Below are 27,322 nucleotides of genomic sequence, written 5' to 3'. Positions count from 1 at the left end.
TAGGATATAATCTGAGTTTATTTTATTTTATAAATAGCATGTTTCCCCCTCCAGGTTAGAGACATCCCAAATCATTTTGCCCCTCCTTTAGATTTAAAAAAAAAAAGTAGTCGTCCTCTCGCCCCTGTCTATCTCCTCTTTTTTGCACATGAATGGAATCAACTGCCCCCTGACTCCAATTCTGGGTTTGTTCGGTTTTTTTTTCTGTATCTCTTCCGCTTCAGTTCATGTATAGGGTATGATAGTCACCATCACTCCCAAACATCATAGATTGTAGACAGTTCCCTAGGCTGTAAAGGCCCACGGGGAAGGAGTCTTGGAAGATATGTGGGCTTTTTGCAGTATTGTAAAGGACACTTTCACACATATTGGCCTGAAGAAGGAAGTCCTTGTTATAAAAAGAAAAAGAAAAGCAGGCTGAGGAGGCAAGTCTTTTCTTTTTGATCGGTCTGAAGAGGCAAGTCTTTTTTTCCCCAATTGCCCCAGCCCTTTTCTCCCTCATTACACATTTATGCACAAACGCAAAAGGGAAAGTTTGAGGATTGTTTGAGGTGCCATTGCACAACTGAGGCTCAGCAAGCCACATGTGTTTTTGCGCGTCGCCAAGTTTGTATCGCAATCCACTGCAAACCTTCTCCTAGGCGGGCCGTTCAGCCGACATGCTGTCAACAAAACATTCACCAGTTGGGAAGGTGGGCCCAAGGAAGACCCACCAATGAAGCTATAGAAATCTCTTAGACATGGGACAACGAAAGATCTCAGGTTCTCGATCCATAATGCCATTGTTCCAGTATAATTCCTTGAGGGGCAAGGACATTCTTGTAGACAAAGCACATTTTTAAAAATAATCATCCAAGGATCAAGCTCATTTTGAGAAAACGGCTGCCATTTTGTTTTGTCTGCGATATAAATATGGAAGGGCAGGCTTTTCCATAGTCACTCCCACCCCCCTTGGGGGATTAGAAGGAACCAGGAAAGCAACCTCAAGCTCCACCTCCTTGATGTCATTTCCTGGTTGTCTCGAGGGCCGCCATTTTGGAGGGAGCAAATGTGAGATGCTCTGGCTCCCTGAGTGACAGCCCATCGCTGTCTGCGCACCAACAAGGACCCCGTTGCCCAGTTTGGGGGGCAAAGGCAACGGCAAGGCTGCAGCCACGGCCTCCAACCCCCAGCTGCTTTCACTGCATGGAGATGTAGGGCCAGTTGAAGCTGGACCCGGAAAGCAGTATGTCTCGAATCAGCATCTCAATGGGGGTCTTGCCTACCAAGCGCACAAAGAAAAGCTGCTCAATCACAGGGGCGGAGACGATGCGCAGCGAGGGGAGGCGAAGGAGGAGGCGCCCAAATCGGCTGGGCTGGTTGGGGTACTGGTTCCGGACGTACTCTTCCAAGGCACACTGGGACTTCTCCTGGACGTTCTCCACGTGGCACAAGTCCGTCAGCCCCACCGCATCTGCAAGGGGGAGAAGGGAAGAACGTTCGCAGGGGAGATCAACTGATCGGCGTGAGAGCCCAGCTGATGGATCTGGCTAGAGAAGATCCCATCTGGGCCAGCACCCTATTCTCTTTTTTATATATATAATCATTTATTATTGTTTTCCTTATACATACTTTTACAGTCCTTATACATACTTTTACAGTACAATACAATAAATCACAGGGACGGGGGTGGCGCTGTGGGTTAAACCACAGAACCTAGGACTTGCTGATCAGAAGGCCTGCGGTTCGAATCCCCGCAACAGGGTGAGTTCCCGTTGCTCGGTCCTTGCTCCTGCCAACCTAGCATTCCGAAAGCACCTCAAAGTGCAAGTAGATAAATAGGTACCACTCTGGCGGGAAGGTAAATGGCATTTCTGTGCGCTGCTCTGGTTCGCCAGAAGCGGCTTAGTCACGCTGGCCACATGACCCGGAAGCTGTACGCTGGCTCCCTCAGCCAATGAAGCAAGATGAGCGCCGCAACCCCAGAGCCGGCCACGACTGGACCTAATGGTCAGGGGTCCCTTTACCTTTACAATAAATCACATAGATACTATTAGCTCTGCCGAGCTTGCGACTTCCCTCCATCCCTTCAGCGAGTACCCCTTATTTTCTTATATCACGAATTCCATTTATAAACCTTGTATCTGCCGTACATTGTAAAAGCTATTTCAGTCCTGCCAGTGTTTTTAAAGTTTGGCATTTATCCTTTATATACACCATAAATTTACTCCAATTTTCTTGAAACCTCTGATCGTCCTGGTCCCGAATTCTTCCCGTCAGTTTGGCTAACTCCGCATAGCTCATCATTTTCATCTGCCACTCCGCAATGGTGGGAACTTCTTGCAATTTCCAGTTTGGGCCAAGCATGTTTCTTGCCGCTGCTGTGGCGTACATAAAAAGTCTTTGGTCCACTTTCTTAATTTCCTTCCCCATCAAACCCAATAAAAAGGCTTCTGTTTTTGGGGGAAAGGTGTATTTAAATATTCTCTTGAGTTCATTGTAAATTAACTCCCCAGAATTCTTAACTTTATCACAAGCCCACCACATGTAGTAAAAGTCACCATCCGCTGGCAGTTGAAGATGATGGAGTTTATGAAGCTGGAAGATCTCACTGGGAGAATCCGCGACCAGAAAGAAGAGGAATACCAAGAAGATTGGAAGAAATTTAAAGACTATTTGAATAAATATTGTAATATTAAAGATATGTAATCACCTGAAAGAATCAATTAGGCCTAGGGTTAAATTGGGATTAAATAAATAAATAAGAAAATATACGATAAGAAAAGTTAGGAAATATGATTTTGACTGTGCTAGGGTTTTATGAAATAATGGTATTGGAAACGGCTATATATAATTACTAAGAAACTCAGATGGAAGAGATTTGAGGAAGTCAAGTAATTTTTTTATGAAGATGGATTTTGATTGATTAATTAAGTTTTAGGTTATGTGGTGATTTGATGTATTTTATGTTTTATGTTCTTTTCCCTTTTTCTGTTTCATTCTTTTTTCTTTATTATTGTTGGCTTTTTCTTCTGTTATGTTTATGTATGGAAAATAATAAATATTATTTTTAAAAAAAAAGAAAAAAGAAAAGTCACCATCCGCTAGGCCAGCATCCTATTCTCACAGAGGGCAAACAAATGCCCAAGGGGAAGCCCACACCAGGGCCACAGCACAACCAAAACTCTGGCTCCTCCAGCCCTGGACAACCCTGGATTTACAGAAGCCGTCCCAGGGCCAGGGAGAAAAGTACCATATTGGCCCAAATATAAGCCGCACCTGAATATACGCCACACCTTTATAATTTCGCAGGCACTCACACCCATTCCATTTTACCGTATGTCTGTTTCAGCAGCGATATCGCAAAAGTCAGTTTTTGTAAGGTCGCGAATTGAAGCAGCACTTTAACTTTTCACAGTCGGAATTTGGAGGGGGGAAATGTGCGGCTTATTTTCGGGCCAATGCGGTAACTTTACAACCTTCAGAAGACAGCCCTGTACAGTGGTACCTCTGGTTACATACTTTATTCGTTCCAGAGGTCTGTTCTTAACCTGAAACTGTTCTTAACCTGAAGCAGCACTTTAGCTAATAGGGCCTCCCGCTGCCGCCGCGCGATTTCTGTTCTCATCCTGACGCAAAGTTCTTAACCCGAGGTACTATTTCTGGGTTAGCGGACTCTGTAACCTGAAGCATATGTATCCCGAGGTACCACTGTATAGGGAAGGTTTTTTCAAATGGTTCAAGTTTTATTATGTTTTTATATATGCTGGAAGCCGCCCAGAGTGGCTGGGGCAACCCAGTCAAGATGAGGAGGGTATAAATAGTAAACTAACAACAGCAACAATAAGGGAATAAAGCATCTCTATTTTCACAGGAGAACTTTTGGTGGTTATGCAACTTTCCCCACCTGTGATTCCTAGCACCTAGTATTAAGAGACATACAGTCATACCTTGGTTCTTGAACGCCTTGGTACTCGCATGTTTTGGCTCCCGAACACCGAAAACCTGGAAGTAAGTGTTCCAGTTTCGAACGTTTTTCAGAAGCCGATTGTCCAGTGCAGCCTCCACTTGAGCTCCTGTAGCCAATCGGAAGCTGCGCCTTGGTTTTTGAACAGTTTCGGGAGCTGAACAGACTCCCGGGACGGATTAAGTTCGAGAACCAAGGTTCCACTGAACTACCCCTAACAATGGAGGTCAAATATATCCGTCATGGTTAGCAGCCCTCGATAGCCCTAGTATGCGCTATGAATTATAAAAACCATACGAGCTGGTGACCACCATTGCCTAGAGTCTGGCGGTGCACTGTGCGATGGAATCCTTCCATTTTCCCCACCCTGAGTCATCATTTCATCATTCAGGACAGACAAAAGGAAGCCTTTCCTGTAGGGCATAGGGGAAATATGGAACTCCACAAGAGCTAGGGATGGCCACCAACTCGGATGGGTTTAAAAGAGGATTGGCACATATCAGCCTAACATCAATCTATAAATGGCTGTCACTGAAACTGCTCCCCCGTGGTATAGCTCCACTGATCCTTTGCGACCAGTTCCAGTCAGGCTGGCAGACAGCAGCCCTGAACACTCTTCAGAAACTGGGTTTTGCCCCTCAAGCCCTTCTAAGTCTGGGCTCAGGCCAAGCAAAAGCAAAGGATAGGCAAAGAATTATAGACACCGAGAGACAACAGGGCTGCTTAAGGTGCCCCGACTACAAAATTGTAGAATTCGAGAGAGATATAGATGCACCAGCAGCAAATCTCTTTTTTCTTATATCCAAAAATGGAAGAAGGGCTTTTACACTTGCCAGAAAGCTCGGCTCTGCCCTTGCCGGTCTTGGAAGGATCCTTTAAAAAAGTCCCATATGACCAGAGAATTTGCGCTTGTCCTTTGGGGAATATAGGTAAAGATAAGGGACCCCTAACCAATGGGTCCAGTCATGACCGACTCTGGGGTTGCGGCGCTCATCTCGCTTTATTGGCTGAGGGAGCCGGCATACAGCTTCTGGGTCATGTGGCCAGCAGGACTAAGCCGCTTCTGGCGAACCAGAGCAGCACACAGAAACACCGTTTACCTTCCCGCCGGAGCGGTACCTATTTATCTACTTGCACTTTGACGTGCTTTCGAACTGCTAGGTTGGCAGGAGCAGGGACCGAGCAACGGGAGCTCATCCTGTCACGGGGATTCGAACCACCGACCTTCTGATCGGCAAGTCCTAAGCTCTGTGGTTTAACCCACAGCGCCACTCGCATCCCAATGCGGAATATATAGGAAGCCCTGAACACATATTTTTTAGATGTTCCTTTTACAATGAAGCACGTAGAGAAACCTTTGATCCCCTGCTGGTGAGGCTTGCTGACCTCCCGGTAAAGCAAAAATTTGATCTTTTCCTGTTAGGCAAAGACCCCAAGACAACCCGGATGGTTGCCAGATTCTGCGCACAGATCTGTAGGCGCAGACCATCGCCCAATTCAATCTAGTTTGAAAATTCCCAACCCGGATCCACGGGCAATTTTGGGTCATTTCTCTAAGTTAGTCTATTTTAAAGTTTTTATGTGTTTATATGCCTATCTGTGTTTATATGCCTATATGTCCCCTATAGGGGACGCGGGTGGCGCTGTGGGTTAAACCACAGAGCCCAGGACTTGCTGATCAGAAGGTCGGCGGTTTGAATCCCCACGATGGGGTGAGCTCCCGTTGCTCGGTCCCTGCTCCTGCCAACCTAGCAGTTTGAAAGCACATCAAGTGCAAGTGGATAAATAGGTACCGCTCCGGTGGGAAGGTAAACAGCCTTTCCGTGCGCTACTCTGGTTCACCAGAAGCGGCTTAGTCCTGCTGGCCACATGACCCGGAAGCTGTACGCCGGCTCCCTCGACCAATAAAGCGAGATGAGCGCCGCAATCCCAGAGTCGGCCACGACTGGACCTAATGGTCAGGGGTCCCTTTACCTCCTTTACTATGCCTATCGCACTTTAAACTCAAAATCCATTGTTGTATATATTGGGATTGTAGTTCCATTTGTGTTTCTCAAGCTGGTCTCTGACCATAATAAATTTCGTGTTCATGAGTGCCACTGATGGCTTGTAGCCACGATGGCTGTGCTCTGCCTCTGTGGGTCAGAGACAGCAATGTTTCTAAATTCCAGTTGCCGAAAGGACTAAGTAAGAATGGATTGTTAATTGGTGAAAGAAGAGAATGTAAAATTACAGTATATTAAGATAAATTATTAGGATAAAAACAAAGATGGAAAGGATTTGCTGAAATATCTAACTGAACTAGAATACGAAAAGGGAGGTGTGAAGAGGTCAAGGAAACAAGCAAATGAAAAATAAGTTATGGGAAGGCTTGATTTGTTTTTGTTTTTCTTAATTGTTTGTATTTTTCTGTGTTTTTTTGTTTGTTTTTTGGTGTGTTTTTTACCTATTGTGATGTATTGTCTTGTTTTTTCTTGCTTAATTTGGTGTTTTTTCTTTTTTCCTTTTGTAACCCTTAAAACTGGAATAAATATTATTTTTTAAAAAAAAATCCAGTTGCCGAAAAACACAGGAAAGGAGAAAATTCTCTTGTGCTCAAGTACTACTTGTGATCTTACCATTCAGGTATTGGCTTCGGTGAGAACAGGATGCTAGACTTAGGGTCTTCTTCCTTTCTTCAGTCTTAGGTGATTCTTGAAGCATCACTTGGCCAAATTCAGTCATTTTACTCTCTCGCCCTGACCTAGCCACCGTGATCCACGCGACGGTCACCTCCAGACTGGATTATTGTAAGTCACTCGACGTAGGGCTGCCCTTGAGACTGACCCAGAAACTCCAGCGGGTGCAGAATGCCGCGGCGAGACTCTTTACGGGGTCCTCGCCGTGGGATCACATTCACCCGGTGCTATACCAGCTGCACTGGCTCCCGGTGGAGTACAGGGTCAGGTTTAAGGTGCTGGTTTTAACCTTTAAAGCCCTATACGGCCTAGGACCCTCGTACCTATGGGACCGCCTCTCCTGGTACGTCCCACGGAGGACCTTACGGTCTTCAAACAAAAACATCTTGGAGGTCCCGGGCCACAGGGAAGTTAGGCTGGCCTCAATCAGAGCCAGGGCTTTTTCGGCTGTGGCTCCGATCTGGTGGAATGCTCTATCCCAAGAGACTAGGGCCCTGCGGGACTTGACATCTTTCCGCAGGGCCTGCAAGACAGAGCTGTTCCACCAGGCCTTTGGCCAGGGCACAGCCTGACCCCCTCCTTTGGTAAACTTTACAGAAGCCCGATGGTTGCCATGAATTTGATTTGAACTGATTTTATAATGAATTGATTTTGGAATGCTGTATTATTTTACTGCTGTTAGCCACTCTGAGCCCAGCTTTGGCTGGGGAGGGCGGGATATAAATAATAATTACCGCATTTTTCGTCCTATAGGGCGCACCGGCCCATAGGTTGCACCTCGTTTTTTGGGGGGGTGAAATGAATAAAAAAAATTATTCCCGCCCCAAGCCTTGCGGACACTCGCCCGAAGCATGGGGAGTCCTCCGGAAGGCTCCCCGTGCTTCAGGCGGCAGGCTGCCACCCCAAGCCTCGCACGCTCGGCGGGACCTCCCGCTGGGCGCACAAGCCTTGCGGACACTCTCCCGAAGCACGGGGAGTCCTCCGGAGGGCTCCCCATGCTTCGGGCAGCAGGCTGCTGCCCGCAAGCCTTGTGAGCCCGTGGGAACTCCCGCAGGGCTTGCAAGGCTTGCGGATAGCTTCCTGAAGCCTGGAGAGCGAGAGGGGTCAGTGCACACCGATGCCTCTCGCTCTCCAGGCTTCAGTGAAAGCCTGCATTCGCCCCATAGGACGCACACACATTTCCCCTTCATTTTTGGAGGGGGAAAAGTGTGTCCTATGGGGCGAAAAATACAGTATTTATTTATTTAGTTTTAACATCACCTTCCCCCCCCCCCAAAAAAAATAAAAAATCCACAGAGCATAATTCCACGATTCAATTAAGAGAATATACATTTGAGGGTTGTTGTGTCCCCCCCCCCATGCCTTTTGAGAAGCATTCACACACACACCAGCACTCCAGTGAAATACGTCTCCGAGGGCTGCCGTTTCCCAGCTTGAACGCAACCCTCAAGCTGAGTTCATCCCTCTCCCCCGTTGTGGGAGCCACAAAACAGCTCCATTCAGAGCCCCTCAAATGAGTGCCGTGGCTATTCAGGCCACGAACGCTGCCGCTATTGACAGAGGCCCCCAAAAGGGACCTCACCACGAATCCATTCACAGCCGCCGCTTTTTTCTAACGCGGCATGGCTAACACAACAGACATTTAGCTGCGTGGGGAGAATGGGCCGCCCGTCGCCGGCGTCAATAGCCGGGACTTGAAAACGCTTACTCTGAGGATGCTGTGTCGCAGGCCACCAAAGGGATGAAAGGAGCACCGGGATGTGTGCTTGTGGGGAGAGAAAGGGGGGGGCCAGCTAGATTTGGTTAATTAAAAAAAAACCCACAGAGATAAAGAGAGGCGGGGTGCTTATCTGCCAGTCGTGGCGCATTACTCCGGGAATCAAAGCAAAAAGTTTCTCCAGCACCTTTGTGAACTCGCCCCCTAGCAAATGCTAGATGACCAGAGCAGACATGGGGACATGGGATGCAGGTTCTGTTGCAACCAATCTTGCTAAGGTTGCAAGCTCATAAGGTTAAAGGTACAGGCTGGGGGTACAAAGGTCCCTCATTCTCTTAAAGGGACCCCTGACCGTTAGGGTCCAGTCGTAACCGAATCTGGGGTTGTGGCGCTCATCTCGCTTTATTGGCCGAAGGAGCCAGCATACAGCTTCCGGGTCATGTGGCCAGCATGACTAAGCCGCTTCTGTCGAGCCAGAGCAGCGCACGGAAACGCCATTTACCTTCCCGCCAGAGCGGTACCTATTTATCTACTTGCATTTTGACGTGCTTTCGAACTGCTAGGTTGGCAGGAGCAGGGAACGAGCAATGGGAGCTCACCCCGTTGCGGGGATTCAAACCGCCAACCTTCCGATCAGCAAGTCCTAGGCTCTGTGGTTTAACCCACAGCGCCACCCGCGTCCCTCTCACTCTCTTAGCTCTGTGCAAAGGCTGTGCACCCAAACTTCCGACAGTTTCCATCTTGCGATAGCAAAGGCAAACTGGCCTGGGGGTGATTTCAGAAACCAACGTACATTTTGGCAAGGCGAGCTCACTTAAGACGCAAGCAAACCCCCCTCCCCCACGCCCTGCCATCGCAAGCTCAGCTACCTGATGCCTTCAAGAAAATAGCCGGCACCGATCGATGGCAGGGCGGAATCAAGGAGGTTGCCACTGAGATTCAACAAGTTTATAGACCGCTTTGCAAGACAATGGCGTGAAAGCCATGTACATGGTTGAAACAGAATGCAAACAGAACACATGCTCAGAGGGCAGATAGAAACATAAGAAGGCTCTGCTGGATCCTTCTAGCCCAGACTTTTGTTCTCCCAGCGGCCACCCAGATGCCCTAATGGGAAACTCAGAAGCAGGATTTGAGCACAAGAGCAAATCTCTTCTCCTGCGGTTTCTAGGAACTGGTCTTCAGAAGCATTCCTGCCTTTGACTGTGGAGGCAGAGCATAGACAACATGGCTAGTAGCCCTCGATAGCCATCTCCCACTCCATGAATTTGTGTCATTCTTTTTTAAAGCCCCCAAGGCTTTTGCCCATCGCTGCTTCCTGCAGGAGGGAGTTTGACTATGTGCATTGCAAAGAAGCGCTTTCTTCTCTCTCCCCCGAATCTTCCAACATTCAGCTTCGTAACACGGCTTCCAGAACTTTGGGAGAGGGAGAAAAACTCTTCTCTATCCCCTTTCTCCTTGACATGCATGCAGTTTATTAAGCTCTGCTTCTGCAGAGGCCAGCTCCAGGTAGCGGTGCCAAGAGAAAGGTGAACGGGAGGGTCACAGCTCACAGCTGCAGCACCTGCTTGGCATGCAGAAGGTCCCAGGTTAACACACACACGCCCAGCAGCATCTCTAGGGAAGCTCCTGGCCTGAACTCACAGAGAGCGGCCACCAGTCGGTATGGACAACACTGGGTTTGAGGGATATGATAATAATAATAATAATAATAATAATAATAATAATAATAAAATTTATTATACAGTGGTGCCCCCAAAGACGAATGCCTCGCAAGACGAAAAACTCGCTAGATGAAAGAGTTTTCCGTCTTTTGAGGTGCCTCGCAAGACGAAATTAATCCGTTCCGCGAGTCTCTTCGTCTTGTGGTTTTTTCGTCTTGCGAAGTACGGCTATTAGCGGATTAGCGGATTAGCGCTATTAGCGGCTTAGCGGCTATTAGTGGCTTAGCGGATTAGAAAAAGGGGGGGAGGGGAAAAACCCGCAAGAACTCGCAAGACGTTTCGTCTTGCGAAGCAAGCCCATAGGGAAATTCGTCTTGTGAAGCACCTCAAAAGACGGAAAACTCTTTCGTCTAGCGAGTTTTTCGTCTTGCGAGGCATTCGTCTTGCGGGGCACCACTGTATAATAAATTTATTATTATTATTATTATTATTATTATTATTATTATTATTATTACTATTACCCTGCCTATTATTATTACTATTACAGTGGTGCCCCGCAAGACGAATGCCTCGCAAGACGGAAAACCTGCTAGACGAAAGGGTTTTCCATTTTGGAGGTGCTTCACAAAACGAATTTCCTATGGGCTTGCTTTGCAAGACGAAAATGTCCTGCGAGTTCCTGCGGGGTTTTTTTCCTCCCCCCCCCCTTTTCTAAGCCGCTAAGCCGCTTATCTGCTTATCCGCTAAGCCGATAAGCCGCTAAAAGCCGCTAATAGCGCTAATCCGATAAGCCGTCAATGGGCTTGCTTCACAAGACGAAAAGACCGCTAGACGAAGAGACTCGCTGAACGGATTAATTTCGTCTTGCGAGGCACCACTGTACTATTACCCTGCCTATCCACTCTGGGTGGCTCCCAACAGAATATTAAAAACACGATACAACAGCATCCTGTTCTCACCGTGGTCAGCCTGTGGGAAGCCAATTAATAATAATAATAGTAATAGTAGTAGTAGTAGTAGTAGTAATAATAATAATAATAATAATAATAATAATAATAATAATAATTTATTGTTTGTACCCCGCCCATCTGGCTGGGTTTCCCCAGCCACTCTGGGCGGCTTCCAACAAAGATTAAAAATACATTAAAATGTCACACGTTAAAAACTTCCCTGAACAGGGCTGCCTTCAGATGTCTTCTGAAAGTCAGATAGTTGTTTATCCCCTTGACATCTGATGGGAGGGCGTTCCACAGGGCGGACGCCACCACCAAGAAGGCCCTCTGACTGGTTCCCTATAATCTCACTTCTCGCAGTGAGGGAACCGCCAGAAGATCCTCGGTGCTGGACCTCAGTGTCTGGGCTGAATGATGAAGGTGGAGACGCTCCTTCAGGCCTACTGGGCTGAGGCCATTCAGGGCTTTAAAGGTCAGCACCAACACTTTGAATTGTGCTCAGAAACATACTGGGAGCCCATGTAGGTCTTTCAAGACCGGTGTTATATGGTCTTGGCAGCCGTCCCAGTCCCTAGTCTAGCTGCTGTGTTCTGGATTAATGGTAGTTTCCGGGGGGATTGATCCTCCAGGTCTGATTGACCTCTTGGCTTGGTTTACAGCAGCAGACTGGTGGTTGTGGAAGGCAGGTCCTTTAGTTCAGAAATGGATTGTGCTCTCCTATTCTTCCTAAAGGGGCGAGTCGCTTCTGTTTCCCTCCAGCAGGAGGCGAGAGGGGGTCACTCCTCCACCCTGTGCTGGCATAACACAGAATGACTCCATACCATGGTGGCTTTTTTGGCCATGCAGGTGTTCATTAGTGTCCCAGGGGCAGTGGCGTAGTGTGGGTTGTCAGCACCCGGGGCAAAGCAAGTAATTTGTGCCCCCTAACCCGTGGATTTGCGCCCCCTAACCCTAACCCCCAGATGTTGCGCCCGGTGCGGCCAGCCCCCCCTGCACCCCCCACGCTACGCCACTGCCCAGGGGTCATCTTGTCTGACCTCCCTCCAACTCAAATGTAGGCAGGTGACCACCCCAAACTCTGCTTGCCAGCAAAAGGGGCCCATTTATGCTCTCTTCATCCAGTGGGCCAGGAATTGGCCCACCGACACCAGGATAGCGAGGCCACCTTGGCTTGGTAACTTGTTCGAGCTCCTTGCTTGAACCACTTGAGGAGCGTCCCCCATGCCTTTCTACAACCTCCATACCTTCCTGGGGCATGGATTCCTCCATTAGAGGAAAAATCAAGCAAGAGGGGGAAGAAGACTTTCTCATAGGTCATCCTAGGACAGAATATGGCAGCTAGACTGGGGACTGGGAGTGGCCACCGAGACCACATAACACCGGTCCTGCAAGACCTACATTGGCTCCCAGGACATTTCCAGGCACAATTCGAAGTGTTGGTACTGACCTTTAAAGCCCTAAACGGCCTCAGCCCAGTAGACCTGAAGGAGTGTCTCCACCCCATTGTTCAGCCCAGACACTGAGGTCCAGGGCCGAGGGCCTTCTGGCTGTTCCCTCCCTGCGAGAAGCGAAGTTACAGGGAACTAGGCAGAGGGCCTTCTCAGTGGTGGCGTTCCCCTGATCTCCCCTAACAACCGCTCACCAGGAAAGGAAAGTGTTCCTTTGCATTAATTGCGCAATCAGATCCAACACGATCAGAAGAGACCGGTATCCTGTTCTCACTATGGCCAGCAAAGGGCTGCCCCCCACCCCCGCCTCCATGGCAAACCCACAGGCAGAATCCGGGCACAAGAGCCCTGTCTCCTGCTGCTGTTTCCAACAACTGGGTATTCAGAAGCATTGCTTCCTCGTGACTGTGAAGGCAGAGCACAGCCATTAACCAATGACAGCCTTCTGTTCAGGCCATCCAAGATGGCAGATGTTATGTATTGAAGTTCTCACCCTGGCCACCAGGGGTATTGTGTATACAGTGGTACCTCAGGTTACAGATGCTTCAGGTTACAGCTGCTTCAGGTTACAGACTCCGCTAATGCAGAAATAGTACCTCGGGTTAAGAACTTTGCTTCAGGATGAGAACAGAAGTCGTGTGGCGGCAGCGGGAGGCCCCATTAGCTAAAGTGGTGCTTCAGGTTAAGAACAGTTTCAGGTTAAGAACAGACCTTCGGAACGAATTAAGTTCTTAACCCAAGGTACCACTGTATAGTTTTCACTCAGGTCCACGTAAGTTAATTTAGGCAGGAAACCCTGGGCTGTTGTTGTACGATGTTGACAGCTGGCTGCCTATAAAAGCAGGCCAGCTGAGCTGTTTGCTGTTCAGTTCAGTTCCAGCTTACTTATAAAGAACTACTTGGAGAAATCTCTGTGTCGTTTGCTATGTCCACCCCACTACAGTGGTACCTCGGGTTAAGTACTTAATTCGTTCCAGAGGTCCGTTCTTAACCTGAAACTTTTCTTAACCTGAAGCACCACTTTAGCTCATGGGGCCTCCCGCTGCCGCCGTGCTGCCAGAGCACGATTTCTGTTCTTATCCTGAAGCACTATGTCTGGGTTAGCGGAGTCTGTAACCTGAAGCGTATGTGACCGGAAGCGTATGTAACCTGAGGTACCACTGTACTTAATAGCAGACATCGCTGCCTCCTGCAGCACTGAGTTCCATAGTTTAACAATGCCCTGCGTGAAGGAGGACTTTCTCTGGCCTGCCCCGAATGATGAAATGGTGAGTCAGAGCATGGCCACCGAAAGCCCTCGCCTCCTCCAATCCGGCAGCGTGCGATGCTCACCTGGGGTGAAGAGGACAATGGCCTTCAGGCAGGAGTACTCGGCCGAGTCGACGTGCAGAGCCTTCAGCTTCTCCACCTGCTCCTGGAAGACGCGGATGTGGTCCATGAAGGCCACCACGCGGTCGGCGGACATGGGCGAGGCATGGAGGCCGGCGGCAGCCAGGAGGGGAGCCACGTGGAGAGGCATGGAGCACTGGGCGGCGTTGAGGACGAAGAGCTCGCTCCAGGTCATGCGCAGAAGGCAGACCTGGTCGGCCAGCTGGAAGTCCGGGAAGAAGGGGATGTTCTTGGCCCATTCGATGGCGCTGAAGAGGAGGCGGGCGGCCACCTCGCAGATGTTCTCGATGCCCATGATGTTGTTGGGCTGCAGGCACTGGGCCCCATAGCGGGAAGTGGGGTAGGGCTCTGCCCGGAGGAGGAGGGAGATGAAGCCCGTCAGGTAGGAGTGGCAATTGTAGGGGTCTCCGTTGGCGAAGGGGTACTGACCCGGGCTGGGCTGCGCGGGAGCCATGCGCCCCCGTTGCACGGCTGAAGGGAGACAAAAAGGGAGGGAAGGAGAAAATGATGTATAGGTTGTTTTTATATGCAATGGCGGCAGAAAGAAGAACGGAGGATGAAATGGATGGACTATGCAGAATTAGATAAACTAACAGGAAGGATTCGAAACCTGCGGGACCAGAGATTCTCAGAAGGCTGGAGTCAATTTACAGACGATTTGAAAAGTAATTGTGATGAACAGATTGCGCTAGTAGGTCGGCAAGAAGTTTTGTAAGGTGAATTATTTGAAATATTGCCAAAAAAAAAAAGACAATGAGGAGAATTATTAGTTAAGGATAATTAAAGGTAATATGGAATTAAGAAATGCATAATAAGTGATAAAGAACAGAAAATCATCAGAGGCGTTGACGGAAGTCCAAAAATATTGTATAAGATGAGAAGTTATGTTGTATGAATGTTGGAATTAATATGTTAAAAAAATTATAAAAATGTATATAAAAAAGAGAAAATGACGTATAGATAATAAATAATAATAATAATTTATTATTTATACCCTGCCCATCTGGCTAGGTTTCCCCAGCCACTCTGGGCAGCTTCCAACAGAATATTAAAATACAATAGTCTATTAAACATTAAAAGCTTCCCTAAACAGGGCTGCCTTCAGATGTCTTCTAAAGGTCTGGTAGTTGTTTTTCTCTTTGACATCTAGTGGGAGGGCGTTCCACAGGGCGGGTGCCACTACCGAGAAGGCCCTCTGTAACTTGGCTTCTCATAGGGAGGGAACCGCCAGAAGGCCCTCGGAGCTGGACCTCAGTGTCCGGGCAGAACGATGCGGGTGGAGACGCTCCTTCAGGTATCTAACTGGTTAAACTAGCAAAAAATGTACAAAACTAGAGAAAACAAGTGTAGGAAATGTAAAACAAGAGAAGGTACATTTTTTCATACGTGGTGAGACAGCAAAATTGTTAAGAATTATTGAATAATGAAATGAAGGTGTTTAAAATAACCTTTGCCAAAAAAAAACCTGAGAAACTTTCCTGTTAGGTATTACAGGAATGGACTTACCAAGATCACAAAAGAATTTGTTTATGTACGCAACCACGGTTGCACAAACAGCACAACAACATTGGAAAGAATAAAGCGTCGGGGCTAAAGAAGATTGGCAAGTTAAATTAAAAGAATATGCTGAAACGGCAAAGTTGGCAATGAAATTAAGAGGAAGAGATGACAAGGAATTTAAGGAAGAATGGAAGGACTTTATTGGATATGTTCAGAAGCAATGTACACAGGTTAATACATTGGCAGGGTAAATTTATTATGAGTGGACAATAAGTAATTCAAATGGTTAAAACTTTATAATGGATATATAGTACATTCATATGCAATGGAACCAAGGAAGGGATTAGGGGGAAAGTCAATTTGTTTTGGTTTGGTTTTTATTGTTGTTTGTTTTGTTTCTGTTATTGTTGGAAAATTAATAAAATGTTATGGGGGGGGAGAAGGGAGAAAGCACATGATTCTCGTCTCAGCATTTATTTCGTGAAACCAATATGCCATTACGTTGTCCTGGGGTGGGGAAAATTTTATTTCCTGGGCTTCTGACTTAAGATTCTCTGTACTCACCACCCAAGCCTACTCAGGAAATGAAGGATGCATATGTTTCTATTTCATTTCCTTATTATTATTTTTCCATTTTGATTGCCAGTATGTGGTCTTTTTAATCGTTTTTATTTGGTTTTAAAAATGAAGAGTTGTAACAATACCAAATACACATTTCTCTGAATCTATTGTCAACATTTCCAACTGCGTATTATTTCAGTCTATATTTTGTATCACCTTGCCAACAAAGGTCCGTATAGTAAAAGCTATGGTTTTCCCAGTAGTGATGTATGGAAGTGAGAGCTGGACCATAAAGAAGGCTGATCGCTGAAGAATGGATGCTTTTGAATTCTGGTGCTGGAGGAGACTCTTGAGAGTCCCATGGACTGCAAGAAGATCAAACCTCTCCATTCTTAAGGAAATCAGCCCTGAGTGCTAATTGGAAGGACAGATCCTGAAGCTGAGGTTCCAAGACTTTGGCCACCTCATGAGAAGAGAAGACTCCCTGGAAAAGACCCTGATGGAGGGCACAAGGAGAAGGGGACGACAGAGGACGAGATGGTTGGACAGTGTTCTCGAAGCTACCAGCATGAGTTTGACCAAACTGCGGGAGGCAGTGGAAGACAGGAGTGCCTGGTGTGCTTTGGTCCAGGGGGCCACGAAGAGGCGGACACGACTAAACAACAACAATATTTTGTACCTGTCCAAATTATCCATCATATTTGTTCCATTACAAGCATTATTAGAATCCTGGTAATGTTTTCACCTGCTTTACAATGGTGTCCTAAATAAATTATAATTTCCCCCCCCCCATTCTTTCTTGAAGTTCTAGTCTTCTTGATTCCTGAGCTTTCTGGTCAGTTTTGCCATTTCGGCGCAGTCCAACAGCTTAGTTTGCCATTCCTCTGTCGTAGGGAGGTTGCCAGTATGTTTTTAACAGAATTGTAAAGTTGGAAGGGACCCTTCTGGGGCCATCAAGTCCAACCCCATACAACACAGGAATCTTATACACAGATAGGTAAAGGTAAATGGACCCCTAACCATTAGGTCCAGTCGTGACCAACTCTGGGGTTGCGGCGCTCATCTCGCTTTACTGGCTGAGGGAGCCGGCGTACAGCTTCCGGGTCATGTGGCCAGCATGACTAAGCCGCTTCTGGCGAACCAGAGCAGCGCACGGAAACGCCATTTACCTTCCCTCCGGAGCGGTACCTATTTATCTACTTGCACTTTGACATGTTTTGGAACTGCTAGGTTGGCAGGAGCAGGGACCAAGCAACGGGAGCTCACCCCGTCACGGGGATTCAAACCGCCGACCTTCTGATCGGCAAGTTCTAGGCTCTGTGGTTTAACCCACAACACCACCCGCGTGCCATATAGACAGATAGGTAATTTTAATTACATTGTTTAATTGTTTTTTTAATGGTTGCGCCCCTCAAAAAATAATAATAATTAGCAGTTCTTATTTTATTTGTAAGCCGCCTTGAGTCAATGTTAGGGAAAAAGGCAGGATATAAATTGACCTATTATTATTATTGTTGTTGTTGTTGTTGTTTTGTTTGCTTTGTATATAGTATGATGCAATACCATGCCCTTGGGGTTGTTAGTAATCACAATGAAAAAGAAAACTGAAAATTAAGTAAGTAAGAAGCGTCAAAATCGAGATGTGGAAAATATAGAAACAATGAGGAGAAACAGGACTAAGATGTGGAGATATGCTTCAGAGAGCCAGACCCTGGGGAGCCCCGAAAAATTAATAATTATAATTTGGACTATAATTTGGTCTCTTTTTATTTTAGTTTTTTATTTTAATTGGAGCGTTATGATTGGATATAGTAATTGGATGTTTTTTATTGGAAAATCAATAAAAATGATTTTAAAAAAAACTTGTGTCTAGGCAAAGGGAACGTGCCCCACTTCCTCCCTGCCTCCTGCATGATTGGCAGGGCCAGCAGATCAGAGGTCTCTCCGCTCTGGCCCCACAAACAAGCCCACTGGATCAGGCCAGTAGCCCATCTTGTCAGAAACCCACAAGCAGGACTCGAGCACAAAAGGCCCTCTCCTCTCCTGCAGTTCCTGCAGCAACTGGCATTCAGAAGAATTGGTGCCTCTGACCGTGGAGGAAGAAGCACAGCCATCGTCGCTATCAGCCACCGATAGCCCTCTTCATGAACCAGCCCAGTCCTCCTTTAACGCCATCCAAGTTGGTCGCTGTCCCTGCCTACTGTGGTAAGGAGTTCCACAGGTTGCGCTGCGTGAGCAAGCTCCGGAAACGCTGTCTCAAATCTTCCCGCATTCTCTCTCCTCCAAGGAATCCTTTGTCCCCTCCAAACAACTTTTTTTTTTTTAATCACCTAGCCATGATTATTTGTTTCTCTACCTGCTACTGGGGCGGTCAGACACAGTGCTGCTTTAACACTGCTAGGGGCTCAGTCTAATTCTGCCAAGATGTTTCTCCATAGTTTTCTAAATTCATAGGGAGGAGGTAAAAAGAAAGTATAGAAGTAACTGTGCGGTATAACGTAATGAATAGACAAAGTACAGCGAGATTAATTGGAAGTCAGTTTTAAATTTCTTTTCTACAAATTTTATAATTGTGTTCAATACCAGGAGTATATATGATGATAATTATATTAATCTTCTTATAGTGCGGTGGTTTGTTTGATTTTTCTGTTATTTGTTTGACTGTATGTTTGTTTACTTAAATGCAAGTCTGTTTTTCATAAATGTATTTATTTTAAATTAATAAAGATATATTAAAAAATAAAAAAGATTTTAAAAAACACTGCTGGGGGCCTGCAAATATTTTGAGGCAGCTGCACTGGTTTCCTTTCTAATCTGTGCACTTTTTGACACCTGTCCCAAAAATCCTGTACCTTTTTATCCTGCAAATGTTCCCACAATGGCCAAGCAGATGCCCACAAGCCAGACCCAAATGCCATGGCACTTTCCCCCCCGGTGGTTTCCTGGAACTGCTATTATTTAGCGGCTACTGCCTCCAACATCAGGGACGCGGGTGGCACTGTGGGTTAAACCACAGAGCCTAGGACTTGCCAATCAAAAGGTCAGCGGTTCGAATCCCCACGACAGGGTGAGCTCCCATTGCTCGGTCCTTGCTCCTGCCAACCTAGCAGTTCGAAAGCATGTCAATGTGCAAGTAGATAAATAGGTACCGCTCTGGTGGGAAGGTAAGCGGCGTTTCTGTGCGCTGCTCTGGTTCGCCAGAAGTGGCTTAGTCATGCTGGCCACATGACCCCGAAGCTGTAGGGCCAATAAAGCGAGATGAGCGCCGCAACCCCAGAGTCGGCCACAACTGGACCTAATGGTCAGGGGTCCCTTTACCCTTTACCTCACTGCCTCCAACACGGAGGCAGAAAATAGCCATTGCAGTTAGCAAATGTTGGTAGCCTCATCAGCCATTAATGTGTCCAACAGTCTTGCCGCTTGCTTAAATGTGGAGGGGAAGAAATCGGACCTTTAGAAGCGATTCCTTAAAAAAAATTTAAAAAAGAGGAGAAGAAACGCAGAGGGAGGACAGAAAGAAGGAAAGGGAAAAGGTAAATAACTTTGAAGGGCAAAGATGAAAAGGAGAAGATGCTGTTCTACCCTGGGAGGTTCTTGGGAAGACAAAGACGGGCATGAATCAAGGGGTACGAGGGAAGAAATTGCAGGAGCAGAGAGGAGGATGATTCAGCAATGGGCATGCGGTTGGGCACGGCTAGATAATCAAGATCTGCCTTTGCAAAAGGGTTGCAGAGCAAGAGGAAGGCAAAGAAAGGGAGAAAAGGAGGAGAGAAAGCAAAGAGTAGGGAAGAGGAGGCGTGGAGGGAATAGGGGGAAATGGAGAAATGGGGAACTGGAGGAAAGCAGGATAGAAAAGGGAAAGTCACAAAGGAAAACGGAAGGCAGGAAAAGCAGAAGAGGGATGGAAGGAAGATGAAGAATTAGGGTCCCCGCATAGGCACTTTTTATAGCGCTCTTGTAAGAATGCAATGGGACGCGGGTGGCACTGTGGGTTAAACCACAGAGCCTAGGACTTGCCAACCAGAAGGTTGGCGGTTCGAATCCCTGCGATGGGGTGAGCTCCCGTTGCTCGGTCCCTGCTCCTGCCAACCTAGCAGTTCGAAAGCACGTCAAAGTGCAAGTAGTTAAATAGGTACCACTCCAGCAGGAAGGTAAACGGCATTTCCGTGCGCTGCACTGGTTCGCCTAAAGCGGCTCAGTCATGCTGGCCACATGACCCGGAAGCTGTACGCCGGCTCTCTCGGCCAATAAAGAGAGATGAGCGCCACAACCCCAGAGTCAGCCAGGACTGGACCTAATGGTCAGGGGTCCCTTTACCTTTACTTTTAAGAATGCAATAAGAGCCCGCAGGATCAGGCCAAAGGGGTCCAGTCTAGTCCAACATCCTCTCCTCACCAAGGCCAAATACCTGTAAGGAACTAGGGATGTAAACAGACTTCCTCCGGACCGTAAGGACATCAGAAGAGCGCGGCCACTGGGTCACGTCAAGTGGAGGCCTTGTGGTCCTGCCTCCTCTTTTCACAGTGACCATTCACATGCCCCTTTGGAAGTCCAAAAGGAGGGCCTGGGTGCAACAGCAGTGCTCTCCACACTTGTGATTTGCAGCAACCGGCTTTCAGAAGCTTTGCTGGAGGCAGAGCAAAGCCACAGCAGCTGGTAGCCATCAGGGGCTAGTGCTAGTGACAAATAGCTCTCTCCCCTCCATCAATTTGCCCAGTCCTCTTTTCAAGCCTTGGTGGCTGCCTCTGCCCTCATGTGGGAGGGAGTTCCAGAGTCTAGCTATGTGCTGTGTGAAAAAGCTCTGGCTCTAGTTATCTCCCGCTTGGACTACTGCAATGTGCTCTATGTGGGGCTACCTTTGAAGGTGACCCGGAAACTACAACTAATCCAGAACACGGCAGCCAGACTGGTGACTGGCAGCGGCTGCCGAGACCACATAACACCGGTCCTGAAAGACCTACATTGGCTCCCAGTACGTTTCCGAGCACAATTCAAAGTGTTGGCGCTGACCTTGAAAGCGCTAAACGGCCTCGGTCCAGTATATCTGAAGGAGCATCTCCACCCCCATCGTTCTGCCCGGACGCTGAGGTCCAGCACCGAGGGCCTTCTGGCGGTTCCCTCACTGCCAGAAGCCAAGTTACAGGGAACCAGGCAGAGGGCCTTCTCGGTGGTGGCGCCCGCCCTGTGGAACGCCCTCCCACCAGATGTCAAAGAGAAAAACATCTACCACACTTTTAGAAGACATCTGAAGGCAGCCCTGTTCAGGGAAGTTTTTAATGTTTGGTGTATTACAGTATTTTAATATTTTGGGGGGAAGCCACCCAGAGTGGCTGGGGAAGCCCAGCCAGATGGGCGGGGTATAAATAATAAATTATTATTATTATTATTCTTTTATATGTCCCGAAGCTTCCCCGCATTCAGCTTCAGGGCAGTGGCAGGGCAGCTATTTGCCTTTCAACAGAGTTTGCCGCTGCAAAGGTTTCGGACCAGAAACTCTGCTTTGTTCCCAGTCGCTGCAAGTCCCAGAACTCCCTGCTGAAATCCTCCTCACTTTGAATGCCACAAATAAATTGAAATTAAACCAGGAGCAGAAATAAATAAAATCAGGACAGGGGTGGAAGTAGCCAGTGCGCAAATCTGTCAATTTTAGTTTATCGTTTTCTCAGCCTTTAACTCAAATGGCCTGATTTAATTGGGTATTTGCCCTGCTTTTCATAGAATGGGAGAGTTGGAGGGGCACCCCCAAAGGTCATCTAGTCCAACCCCCTACAATGCAAGAATCGCAGTTTGCCCCTCTGGGTGGCAATAATACACGGACATTGAGGAAGCACTGCAGAATGCAACTAATAAGGCAGAATGATGTGTGGATGGTTCAGGAAAAGGCTGTAGCTCAGTGGCACAGCAAGGACCCTGAATGCACAAGGTCCTGAGTTCAATCCCTGCCATCCCCAGGTACCACTGGGAGAGACCCCTTGCCTGAAATCCTGGAGAGCTGCTGCCAGCCAGTGTAGACAACACAAAGCTAGATAGATCCAAGGGGCTGGCTTGGTGTAAGGCAGCTCCCAATTAAAACCAACCCTCTATTCAGAACCATGAGGACTAGCGTCTTCTTTTTTTAAAAAAAAAATTTATTAAGGATTTTCTTGTTTTACAGAAGTGTAGTGCCTCGTTGTTGTTTTTTCTTCTTCTTCTTCTTCCATGTAACGTTTTTACAAATCCGTTTCATTTGTTGAGGCATTAGGGGGAGAAGGAGTAGAGTGATTGCTTGGCATGCCAAAGATCCCACATTTAATCCCTGCTTGAAACCCCAGAGAGCCTCTTCCAGTCAGCAGAGACAATAGTGAGCTAAATGGATCAATGGTTGGACTCTGTATAAGACAGATTATTATGATCCTATGCACAAATCTGCCATTAATGCACCATTGGCCACTAAGGCACCAGTACCTTTTTAAAAAGCACCTTTCCCAGTATCAAGCATTTCAGACCAGCAGAGGAGGCCGTGGTAGTAAGGGTGCCACCACTGGAGGCTGCCCAGTTGGCATTGTCAGGGCCTCCTTGGTGGTGGCTCCCCATTTGTGAAATGCCTTCCCGAGCGAGTTGCGCCCACCTGCCTCGTAATCGACTTTCAGGAGGGATTTTAAAAACACCCCTCTTTACCCAGGTTGCCATTTGGTGGCTGAAAGACAACTGTTGCCGGCGACCCTCAGTTCCCTGGACAGAGAAAAGGGGAAGACTTTTTCACCCAGTGCATCGTTAAACTGCGCAACTCCCTCCCACAGGAGCCACTGGTGCATCTGATCGGCCACTGTGAGAACAGGATCCTGGACTACATGAGCCATTGGCCTGATCCAGCGGGCTCTCCTTATGTTCTTTCTCTTCTCAAATGCTTTTCTACATGATTGATAGGTTTTCTACCCTGGGCTCCTTCGAGAGGAAGCATGGGCTATATAAACTGAATGAAGTGCTTTTGACACTCAAGCCGTATCCTTTTAGGATCCACGTTATTTTTGCGATTGTTAGCCGTTTCAATACTGTGTTTTCGTTGGTAGAACCTGCCCTGGGAACTTAGGTTGAAGGGCAGGTAACAGATGAATACATAAATAATAGGACTATTGATGCACTGATGACATTTCGCAGAATACATCCAGAGAAAAAGAAAAACCAGGATCACAGGAAAGTCAGTACTTTTGGCACTGACTGGCAGTCGCTCTCCAGGGTTTGGGGCAAGAGAGCCTCTGCCAGCGGGGATGGAACCTGGGACCTTCTACATGCCAAGCAGGTGTTCTGACCACTGAGCTACGCAATGTACTCAAGTTAAGACATTAGCAGGATTTTTGAAAAAAACACTTGTAATGTTATAGACAATGTTTAAAATTGAGAGCTTTTAATGTTTAATAGACTATTGTATTTTAATATTCTGTTGAAAGCCGCCCAGAGTGGCTGGGGAAACCCAGCCAGATGGGTGGGATATAAACAATATTTATTTATTTATTATTATTATTATTATTATTTATTATTATTATTATTACTCTCCAGAGGAGCCCTAAGGCAGCAGGGAGGAGGCGAGCAAGAAAAGGGATGTCACAACTTCCACAAAAGGAAAGAGTAAGAGAGATCCGAACAGGAAAAAACAGGGGAGGAAGAAGAAATGGAAGACTGGCCTCTGGAGAGTGAAGGGAGGAGAGGGAGATTGCAAGAAAGCAGAGAGACAGAGAGAGAGGAGGGCGAGATGCATGGGACACCCGCCCCCCTCCTCGGGCAACCCACCTTCACGGCGCATGCCGACCTTGAGGCACTTGGTGAGGCGGCAGTGCTGGCACTGGTTGCGGTGGTGCTGGTCGACGGGACACTGGCGGCTGGCACGGCAGGTGTAGCTGAGGTTGCGGCGCACGGAGCGCTTGAAGAAGCTCTTGCAGCCCTCGCAGGTGAACTGGCCGTAGTGCTTGCCACTGGCCTTGTCCCCGCACACCAGACAGTCCACGGCCGACGCCGACGCCTTGCCCTCCCCGCTGCTGCCCCCGCTGGGCTCCTGGGGGGCTGGGGCTGGCAGCTGCGGGGGGACCCCCGGGGGAACGCCAGGAAGCTCTTCCTGCCAGGGGGTCACCACCAGAGCCATCCTGGGAGAGGGGTGGTAACGAAGGGGCAGGAAAGGAGGGGGGTGGGTGGGGAGAAAGGGGGTGAGAATTGCAGGGGGGCTAGAGAGAGATCTAGCGGGGGGGGGTTGGTTGAAGGAGGTATGGGGCTGGCTGCAGAGGCTGGGAGGTCAAGAAGGGGCAGCAGTGGGCAAGAGAATGACGGCTAGGGAGAGAAGGAAAGGATGAGATGGGCAGGAAGGCTGGGGAAGGGGTGGACTGGAAGCGGACAAGAGGAGGAGAAAGGAGGGAGAGAAGGAAGGAAAGGAAGAGGAGGAGGGAAGAGGAATGGAGAAGGGCAGGGGGTGAGCGGCTGAAGTTTGGGAAGGAGGAGAGGGTGGAAAGGACCAGCCGTGAAGGAGCGAGAGAACGAGGAAGCAGGTAGAAAGGAGGAAGAGGAAAATGAGGATGAAACAGATCCCAAAGAAAGCGGGGTTATAAATCTACTTTCCACCCGAAGAGCGAACAACTGCATGCTTTGCAGGGGGGGGGGCGGGGTAGGGAGAAGAATAAGGAATGAAAGGAGGGGCGTCTTTGGCAGCTTCTCCCCCCCACTCCTCGCCCCACAAGACCGAGCAGGCAACTGTAAATGAAGGTTTTCTTCCAGGAAAAGCGGCAGAGGGAATCCCAAAATCCCCACTAGTAAGAATCAGTGCCGGGAGGGGAAATTGCAGTCGCCTCCCTCCATTTTCCTCCCCGTGGGTCTGTCTTCCCAAAGAAGCGGTCTGCCTTCTTTGCTGGAGAAAGAAGATCACAATGCCTCGATTTGGCAGAAGCCCAGCAGAGAGAAGGCAAGGAATCTCGGGTCTTCAGTTGCCAGAGGATGGAAAGCACACAGGGTTATAACGACTCCGAAAAAGGTGCCCATAACCAGAGAGAAAACTTCTTCCAGTGAGGCAGCAGCTGCTAGCAGGCATTCAAATCCTGACAGATCTGTGCATGGGGGTTTTATTTTTTTAAGGAGAGGAAGGACAGGGAGAGAGAAAAGGTGCGAGAGGTTAGTTTATTTTTAAGAAGTGAGCTCAGCAAACATTGTGCAAGAAAGGCGAAGGAAAAACCAGAAGCCACACAACTCCCATCCCGGTTGTCTAAAGTTCACATTCCCATCGAGTGTAAAATATATGACATCTTAAGATAGCCTTTGGGGGCTGTTCATCTGCCTTTTAAGGCAGCGGTGTCCCAAAAGGAACAGAAAATGCAACTAACAAAGTCAGTCCTCCCCAAAAAATATTCTTTTAAAAAATGATGGTGGCTCCAAAGAAACGATCCATCAGATTTTGATGGACTGTCTCTGGGATGGGTGTTTCATCACCAGAAATGCCCGTCTCTGGGGTTTTAGGGTGCTTCTGCCTTTGGGGTGTGGGCAAATTGAAGCCATCTAAGCCAGGGCAAAGACCCCAATCTATCCTCTGTTTCCCTCCCCATTCTGTCCTTTCTATGGTCAAAATCAACAGGCATTCAGATTTCAATTTTCAAGAAGGGAGAGTTTCTCTAGCAACAGAGAAAGTAGCTTGCATGAATGAGACAGATCTATTCCGGTGAACTATTTTTAGGATCAGGGAGCATGTGGGTTTAACTCTGAACCCCTGTATATATCTTTATTCTCCTATTGACCCCTGATCAAGGTATTAAATACAGCTGATGAAGATCATCTACAGATCAATGAGGGATTGGGGGGGGGCGAGAGAATTTGTCTTTTTCCAAGCGTAGCAAGAATTAAAATGATATTCCTTTTACCAACCCTCTGAAGAATTTATTATCTCCAACCACCTCCTAATAATATATTTATGAATAAATGTCATTTCCCCCTATAGCAAGGAATGTTCATTGAATAATAAATAATATTTCTTAAAAGCTTTGTGCAAGAAGAAATGGCATGTAATTGTATTGATATTGCTACCTGCAAAATCTGTAATATCAGTAATGCAATACTGTTAAAAGCAATACTGTACATTATTAGCAATATATTCCTATTAATACGTTGCTATTTTTACAGGTAATGGTAATTGATACATCATGATTAACAGCATTAGATTGCTGTTAATAAAATTTCTAGGGATTACAGTTGATAACACTATTGTTGCTAATATTATTAGATCCTGTTTCCTTCTCTAGACATTAACGGTCATTAGTAACAACAGTCAATATTTAATAAATATTCATGCCACTTTCTATACACAATTGTGTTAAGCTTTCACCCTATTACAATTAAAGCAACTTTATTAGCATTAGTAATATTTTTAACAGATGTCAAATCCTGCTACGGAAATTACATATAATTATTTCTTTAATTATAACAGAATATTTAGTACAATTAAACTCGTTTTGAATTACCATAATTTCATCCCACAGAAATAATAATTAATAATCCAAGAAAGTGATGCCAGTACAGATGAGTGGGCAAGCTTTTTGTTTTTCAGCTGAACACCAAAAGCCATCCTTAAACATCATTGCTGCAAGCAGCTAACATCAAATCTGTACTGTTTAAATCGTGTTGTTTTTTTAAAGAGAGCAAAAATCAATTTGTGAAGTTTCTACATTATCCCCCAACGAAAGTTCTTTCTTTTTAATTTTTCTTTTCCGGGAGTCCTCCTTATCCTGTGTTGCTTTTGCGGGAGAGGGTGGCGATAAACCTCACCTGACACGGCACAAACCTTCACCCGTTTACTCAGGAGTAAGCGCCGCGCCCCTGCAGTCAGCGGAGGAGCTCGCTACTTTAGGAGGGAGTAAAACTTACAGGTAGGTGTGCCTATAGCACGATGTTGCCTCGTGTCATTTGCTACCTGAAAAGGGGAATGTACCCCAAGAAATAAGGGAAAGCTTTTCTTCTCCAACAGGAAGACACACAAAAAATAGGCAGCGCTCCTTCGACATACCACTGCACCCCCGAATAAATTCAAAAACAAATTCCTATCTGTCAGAGTGGGCAGCAATGGCTTAACCACAAGCAAAACCACAAAGATAAAATATGGTTTAATAATAATAATAATATTACCCCAAAGCGGGGGGGGAGTGGCATCTCCTTTATCGGAAAGTACCCAGACCTGCTCGAAAATCGCTTTTAATTCTCCTTCGGAATCCTGGAGAAGAAATTGATGGTTTTCTCTCTCCCCCCCCCCCTTTTCTTTTCTTTTCTTTGAAGCAAATTCCGCCTTGGGGGGGGGGGGCTCTCGAGGATGCTCTTTGCGCTTCTCCCTTCAGCGCAAAAAAAAAAAAAAAAAAGCAGCAGTTTCTTCTTTTGCGCGCAACGCGGCCGCCCCGATCCTGAAGTTGCGCCCGCGCGCAGCTCCCGCCCGCGCAAGCCGCCGGAAAATGCTTCGGAATTTTTAATGTT

General features: G+C 47.3%; 1 protein-coding gene across 1 annotated transcript; it reads right to left on the bottom strand.

Moving 5' to 3' along the window:
• On the bottom strand, positions 1-27,322 carry LOC309329940 (nuclear receptor subfamily 2 group F member 5-like). Its single transcript, XM_081841206.1, has 4 exons — positions 27,033-27,322; positions 23,624-24,921; positions 13,739-14,266; positions 1-1,453 (listed from the first exon to the last, which is right to left on the bottom strand). Exons 2-4 carry the CDS (start codon positions 23,970-23,972, stop codon positions 1,179-1,181), a joined length of 1,152 nt encoding a protein of 383 aa, XP_081697332.1. The 5' UTR covers positions 23,973-24,921; positions 27,033-27,322; the 3' UTR covers positions 1-1,178.

Source organism: Podarcis erhardii (assembly GCF_964252035.2).
Source record: "Podarcis erhardii genome assembly, chromosome: 15".
Classification (NCBI taxonomy): domain Eukaryota; kingdom Metazoa; phylum Chordata; class Lepidosauria; order Squamata; family Lacertidae; genus Podarcis; species Podarcis erhardii.
This window is presented reverse-complemented; position numbering and strand designations above follow the sequence as displayed.